At 50.1% G+C, this 7,680-nt stretch overlaps 2 protein-coding genes across 5 annotated transcripts in view; both read left to right on the top strand.

Moving 5' to 3' along the window:
* LOC308333367 (vacuolar protein-sorting-associated protein 25) overlaps positions 1-7,680 on the top strand; it is a 208,638-nt gene that overhangs the window by 94,139 nt on the left and 106,819 nt on the right. The gene's annotated exons all lie outside the window — the stretch shown is intronic.
* Positions 1-7,680, top strand: part of wnk4a (WNK lysine deficient protein kinase 4a) — a 114,774-nt gene that overhangs the window by 67,270 nt on the left and 39,824 nt on the right. For all 4 annotated transcript variants that reach the window (XR_013965813.1, XM_080789921.1, XM_080789920.1 and 1 more), the window contains exons 9-10: positions 226-300; positions 4,960-5,245. Coding sequence is in view for 3 of the 4 variants with exons in the window: in XM_080789921.1 (XP_080646047.1) it covers positions 226-300; positions 4,960-5,245 (361 nt within the window). In the remaining variant the exon portion in view is untranslated. The remainder of the gene's footprint in view (positions 1-225; positions 301-4,959; positions 5,246-7,680) is intronic.

Here is a 7,680-nt window from a genome sequence, read left to right as displayed (position 1 = left end):
GGGGGGAGGAGGAGGAGGAGGAGGGGGAGGGGGAGGAGAGAACAGGTTACTGCCGTGGATCAGCAAATAACCGTAACCGTTACAATGTTACAATGACAAAATGCTGTGTGGGTTAGCTTGACATTCGTAGAATCCTCCATTCGTAGAATCATCCTTAGACATTTGTAGAATGGAGCTCGGGTCTAAATGGGTTAAGGTCTTCATGTGGTCTTCATGTCTCCTCAGGTCACGGATGAGGACCAGAGGAGGACGGACATGGAGGTCATGGCGGACGAGGAGGCAGACAGTCCTCTTCACAAGGTACCTCTTCAACCGTTGAGACCAGCGGAAGCACGCAAAAACATTCATGTAATGTGGGACCATGGGATGACATTCAGAGACATGACCAAAGCATTCCCTGGGGACCCCCCCCCCCGCCCCCCAGCGGGTCCCCCGCCAAAACCGTTGAGAACCCCCTGGTGTAGCCGAGGGTGGTACTCGCTTGTCTGCCAGGCGGATGCAGGGACATTACTACAGGAGCACTTCCCTTTATTCATTTAGTTTAATTTCCCAAATAAGAAGTAGAAGAAAAAGCTGATGCTAGCTAGCGTTAGCTCACAATGTCTATCACTCACTAGTCCAGAGGGCCACTATAGTTCCACACTCACCCCAGAGGGCCCCTATAGTTCCACACTCACTCCAGAGGGCCTCTATAGTTCCACACTCACTCCAGAGGGCCACTATAGTTCCACACTCACTCCAGAGGGCCACTATAGTTCCACGCTCACTCCAGAGGGCCACTATAGTTCCACTCTCACTCCAGAGGGCCACTATAGTTCCACACTCACTCCAGAGGGCCACTATAGTTCCACACTCACCCCAGAGGGCCACTATAGTTCCACACTCACTCCAGAGGGCCACTATAGTTCCACACTCACTCCAGAGGGCCACTATAATTCCACACTCACTCCAGAGGGTCGCTATAGTTCCACACTCACCCCAGAGGGCCACTATAGTTCCACACTCACTCCAGAGGGCCACTATAGTTCCACACTCACTCCAGAGGGCCACTATAATTCCACACTCACTCCAGAGGGTCGCTATAGTTACACACTCACTCCAGAGGGCCACTATAGTTCCACACTCACTCCAGAGGGCCACTATAATTCCACACTCACTCCAGAGGGTCGCTATAGTTCCACACTCACCCCAGAGGGCCGCTATAGTTCCACACTCACCCCAGAGGGCCACTATAGTTCCACACTCACTCCAGAGGGCCACTATAGTTCCACACTCACTCCAGAGGGCCACTATAGTTCCACACTCACTCCAGAGGGCCACTATAATTCCACACTCACTCCAGAGCATGGGTGTCAAACTCAAGGCCCGCGGGCCAAATGTGGCCCGCCATGTCATTTAATGTGGCCCGCCTGCCTCATAGCCAAAATATAGGCTTATAAGTAAGGCTGCATGATATATCGAACATGTACCTTCATCAGAGTGGAGAATATAAGTATAAATCAAGTTGAGCAAAGCCACTCTTCTCTGCCCTCTCTCTAACAGACACAGTTAACGATTGCTTGTTAAGTAAGTGCCTGCCAGACAGAAAATCAGATGAAATGAAGGCAGGTGTAGAGTAGAGTGTAGACTAGTGAACTGAACATGTTCTCTTTATATCAAGTACTTCATACCAGCCCCTTATGAAACTACTTCTCCCCAAATCCAAATGGATTTCATTTTCCATCCTGAATGGCAGTAACTAGCATACAATGAGAACTGAGAAGATCTCCACAAAGGTTTACTCATCAAAACTGATTATATAACTGTAACCATCAAAGCATGCACTCAACATAATGGTTATGTGACCATGGCATGTGCATAATATAAAATCTTATACGTTTTATCTGATATTGATTAATATGGGGGGTGGGTTCAATTAATCGATTATTAATCGGCAGAGCTGTCGACTATTCAATTTGGCTGATGTTCACTTTGTGGCATCCCTACAAGTTACAACAAGTGAGTAAGTGACTATCTCTCTTCCATACTGGTGTGTGGCGTCTCTTGCGTGATATGATGAAGTAGAACGGTGCCGTGCACATTATAGGGACAAAGTCGTGTGTGTATGTGTGTGTGTGTGTGTGTGTGTGTGTGTGTGTGTGTGTGTGTGTGTATGTGTGTGAATGTGTGAAGACCCATCTTCTCTTTCTGTCATAGTGACATTGTCCTGCATCAGATCATGTCCAAATCAGGTTCTCCAATCTCCAGTAGCCTCTTCAGTTTTTTGAAGATTTTTTGAGTGGTGCAACCACTCCCTTACGGAGGTGTGTGTGGCTGGCTGGGTCTGAGCACTATGTGTGTGGCTTGCTGGCTGGCTGGGTCTGAGCACTATGTGTGTGGCTTGCTGGCTGGCTGGGTCTGAGCACTATGTGTGTGGCTGGCTGGCTCTGAGCACTATGTATGTGGCTTGCTGGCTGGCTGGGTCTGAGCACTGTGTGTGGCTGGCTGGCTGGCTGGCTGGGTCTGAGCACTATGTGTGTGGCTTGCTGGCTGGCTGGGTCTGAGCACTATGTGTGTGGCTTGCTGGCTGGCTGGCTGGGTCTGAGCATAGATAGATAGATAGATAGATAGATAGATAGATAGATAGATAGATATTATAGCAGTGACTGACTGAAGGGCCTCCCACACCGTCTGCGAACGCCGCGCGTCAAAACAGCCGCCTCCATCATTTTCAATGAACCTATCGCACACCGGCGGCGTCCGACGTGCGCTGACACGCCGCGTCGGACGGGGACGGTGTGTGTTGGGCTTGAGACATCGAGCGTGCGTCCGCAACTGGTTGTGGCCCCCATCAAGTGACCTTTTGACCAATGCGGCCCTCGCCCCAAATGAGTTTGACACCCCTGCTCCAGAGGGTCGCTATAGTTCCACACTCACCCCAGAGGGCCACTATAGTTCCACACTCACTCCAGAGGGCCACTATAGTTCCACACTCACTCCAGAGGGCCACTATAATTCCACACTCACTCCAGAGGGTCGCTATAGTTCCACACTCACCCCAGAGGGCCGCTATAGTTCCACACTCACCCCAGAGGGCCGCTATAGTTCCACACTCACCCCAGAGGGCCGCTATAGTTCCACACTCACTCCAGAGGACCACTATAGTTCCACACTCACTCCAGAGGGCCACTATAATTCCACACTCACTCCAGAGGGTCGCTATAGTTCCACACTCACCCCAGAGGGCCACTATAGTTCCACACTCACTCCAGAGGGCCACTATAGTTCCACACTCACTCCAGAGGGCCACTATAGTTCCACACTCACTCCAGAGGGCCGCTATAGTTCCACACTCACTCCAGAGGGCCGCTATAGTTCCACACTCACTCCAGAGGGCCGCTATAGTTCCACTCTCACTCCAGAGGGCCTCTATAGTTCCACACTCACTCCAGAGGGCCACTATAGATCCACACTCACTCCAGAGGGCCGCTATAGTTCCACACTCACTCCAGAGGGCCGCTATAGTTCCACTCTCACTCCAGAGGGCCTCTATAGTTCCACACTCACTCCAGAGGGCCGCTATAGTTCCACACTCACTCCAGAGGGCCTCTATAGTTCCACACTCACTCCAGAGGGCCAATATAGTTCCACACTCACCCCAGAGGGCCACTATAGTTCCACACTCACTCCAGAGGGCCACTATAGTTCCACACTCACTCCAGAGGGCCACTATAATTCCACACTCACTCCAGAGGGTCGCTATAGTTCCACACTCACCCCAGAGGGCCACTATAGTTCCACACTCACTCCAGAGGGCCACTATAGTTCCACACTCACTCCAGAGGGCCACTATAATTCCACACTCACTCCAGAGGGTCGCTATAGTTCCACACTCACTCCAGAGGGCCACTATAGTTCCACACTCACTCCAGAGGGCCACTATAATTCCACACTCACTCCAGAGGGTCGCTATAGTTCCACACTCACCCCAGAGGGCCGCTATAGTTCCACACTCACCCCAGAGGGCCACTATAGTTCCACACTCACTCCAGAGGGCCACTATAGTTCCACACTCACTCCAGAGGGCCACTATAATTCCACACTCACTCCAGAGGGTCGCTATAGTTCCACACTCACCCCAGAGGGCCACTATAGTTCCACACTCACTCCAGAGGGCCACTATAGTTCCACACTCACTCCAGAGGGCCACTATAATTCCACACTCACTCCAGAGGGTCGCTATAGTTCCACACTCACCCCAGAGGGCCACTATAGTTCCACACTCACCCCAGAGGGCCGCTATAGTTCCACACTCACCCCAGAGGGCCACTATAGTTCCACACTCACTCCAGAGGGCCACTATAGTTCCACACTCACTCCAGAGGGCCACTATAATTCCACACTCACTCCAGAGGGTCGCTATAGTTCCACACTCACCCCAGAGGGCCACTATAGTTCCACACTCACTCCAGAGGGCCACTATAGTTCCACACTCACTCCAGAGGGCCACTATAGTTCCACACTCACTCCAGAGGGCCACTATAGTTCCACACTCACTCCAGAGGGCCGCTATAGTTCCACACTCACCCCAGAGGGCCGCTATAGTTCCACACTCACTCCAGAGGGCCACTATAGTCCCACACTCACCCCAGAGGGCCACTATAGTTCCACACTCACTCCAGAGGGCCACTATAGTTCCACACTCACTCCAGAGGGCCACTATAGTTCCACACTCACCCCAGAGGGCCACTATAGTTCCACTCTCACTCCAGAGGGCCACTATAGTTCCACTCTCACTCCAGAGGGCCATATAGGGCATATTGCATATTTCTGTCATAGCATAAATAACCGATCTGCTCAAAACACGTCGTGACTGTGACGCGTTCTGAACTTGTATAGATCAGTTATTTTTGCTATATTTGAGTTCATATCCTGAATTATTATATTATAATTATCATAACTCCTCCCCTTCCTCCTCAGCCTCCGTCATCGCCCCGAGCGGGGGGCGGAGAGCCCCCGGGGAGCCCCGCCTCCGCGCCGGTTAGCTCCGCCCCTTCCTCCGCCTCCTCCTCCTCTTTGGCCCCGCCCACGCCCCTCCTCCTCCTCTCCCCCCTCGCCAGCGGCAGCAGCGGTTGGGCGGACTCGGGCCTTGGCTCCGCCTCCCCCACGCTTAGCCACGCCTTCCCCAGCGAGCCCAACGAGGAGGCCAGCGAGTTGGATCGGTCGTTCCACCTGCTGCCTCGACACAGCTGTTCCTCTGCTAACTGTGAGTAACTACAGCCTAGTAACTACACTATACACACCCACAGCTGTTCCTCTGCTAACTGTGAGTAACTACAGCCTAGTAACTACACTATACACACCCACAGCTGTTCCTCTGCTAACTGTGAGTAACTACAGCCTAGTAACTACACTATACACACCCACAGCTGTTCCTCCGCTAACTGTGAGTAACTACAGCCTAGTAACTACACTATACACACCCACAGCTGTTCCTCCGCTAACTGTGAGTAACTACAGCCTAGTAACTACACTATACACACCCACAGCTGTTCCTCTGCTAACTGTGAGTAACTACAGCCTAGTAACTACACTATACACACCCACAGCTGTTCCTCCGCTAACTGTGAGTAACTACAGCCTAGTAACTACACTATACACACCCACAGCTGTTCCTCTGCTAACTGTGAGTAACTACAGCCTAGTAACTACACTATACACACCCACAGCTGTTCCTCTGCTAACTGTGAGTAACTACAGCCTAGTAACTACACTATACACACCCACAGCTGTTCCTCCGCTAACTGTGAGTAACTACAGCCTAGTAACTACACCCAAACTATACTATACACACCCACAGCTGTTCCTCCGCTAACTGTGAGTAACTACAGCCTAGTAACTACACCCAAACTACACTATACACACCCACAGCTGTTCCTCCGCTAACTGTGAGTAACTACAGCCAAACTACACTATACACACCCACAGCTGTTCCTCCGCTAACTGTGAGTAACTACAGCCAAACTACACTATACACACCCACAGCTGTTCCTCCGCTAACTGTGAGTAACTACAGCCTAGTAACTACACTATACACACCCACAGCTGTTCCTCCGCTAACTGTGAGTAACTACAGCCTAGTAACTACACTATACACACCCACAGCTGTTCCTCCGCTAACTGTGAGTAACTACAGCCTAGTAACTACACCCAAACTACACTATACACACCCACAGCTGTTCCTCTGCTAACTGTGAGTAACTACAGCCTAGTAACTACACTATACACACCCACAGCTGTTCCTCTGCTAACTGTGAGTAACTACAGCCGAGTAACTACACCCAAACTACACTATACACACCCACAGCTGTTCCTCCGCTAACTGTGAGTAACTACAGCCAAACTACACTATACACACCCACAGCTGTTCCTCCGCTAACTGTGAGTAACTACAGCCAAACTACACTATACACACCCACAGCTGTTCCTCTGCTAACTGTGAGTAACTACAGCCAACAGCCAACTAGTAACTACAGCCGAGTAACTACACCCAAACTACACTATACACACCCACAGCTGTTCCTCCGCTAACTGTGAGTAACTACAGCCAAACTACACTATACACACCCACAGCTGTTCCTCCGCTAACTGTGAGTAACTACAGCCAAACTACACTATACACACCCACAGCTGTTCCTCCGCTAACTGTGAGTAACTACAGCCAACAGCCAACTAGTAACTACAGCCGAGTAACTACACCCAAACTACACTATACACACCCACAGCTGTTCCTCCGCTAACTGTGAGTAACTACAGCCAAACTACACTATACACACCCACAGCTGTTCCTCCGCTAACTGTGAGTAACTACAGCCAAACTACACTATACACACCCACAGCTGTTCCTCTGCTAACTGTGAGTAACTACAGCCAACAGCCAACTAGTAACTACAGCCGAGTAACTACACCCAAACTACACTATACACACCCACAGCTGTTCCTCCGCTAACTGTGAGTAACTACAGCCAACTAGTAACTAGTAACCCAACTAGTAACTAGTAACCCAAACTACACTATAAACTACACTACGCTTTGTTCCTCATGGGTGGAACTGTTGCTCAACATAATATGGGATAATGTTCTCTGTCACCGTGATTGGTTGAATGGGAACCATGTGTTAATGTTCTCTGTCACCGTGATTGGTTGAATGGGAACCATGTGTTAATGTTCTCTCTCACTGTGATTGGTTGAATGGGAACCATGTGTTAATGTTCTCTGTCACCGTGATTGGTTGAATGGGAACCATGTGTTAATGTTCTCTCTCACTGTGATTGGTTGAATGGGAACCATGTGTTAATTAACCCCTGGAGTCACCAGGCTTCCCACCTCGGACCAAAGCCTGCTCTGTGTTATCTACAGCTACGTGTGATCTCGTTCTAGGTCTACGAGTGGTTTAGATCACTTAATATTTCACCAAAACCAGAGCAGAACTCCCACCACGGGACTCGGGACAATCAATTAATATACAGTTGCAACCACTATATTAATGGCAAGTATATTTCATACAACTTAAGTTAAAAAAATCTGAACTATCCCTTTAAGTCACACAAGGTTTCAATCCACCGACTTGAGTCTTTATTTACTATTTCTGGACTTATCTGTGCGCGTGTGTGTGTGTGTGTGTGTGTGTGTGTGTGTGCG

Source organism: Protomyctophum bolini (genome assembly GCF_963924005.1).
Source record: "Protomyctophum bolini genome assembly, chromosome: 18".
NCBI classification, from domain to species: Eukaryota; Metazoa; Chordata; class Actinopteri; order Myctophiformes; family Myctophidae; genus Protomyctophum; species Protomyctophum bolini.
The sequence above is the reverse complement of the archived record's forward strand: the minus strand, read 5'-3'. Positions and strand labels throughout refer to the sequence as shown.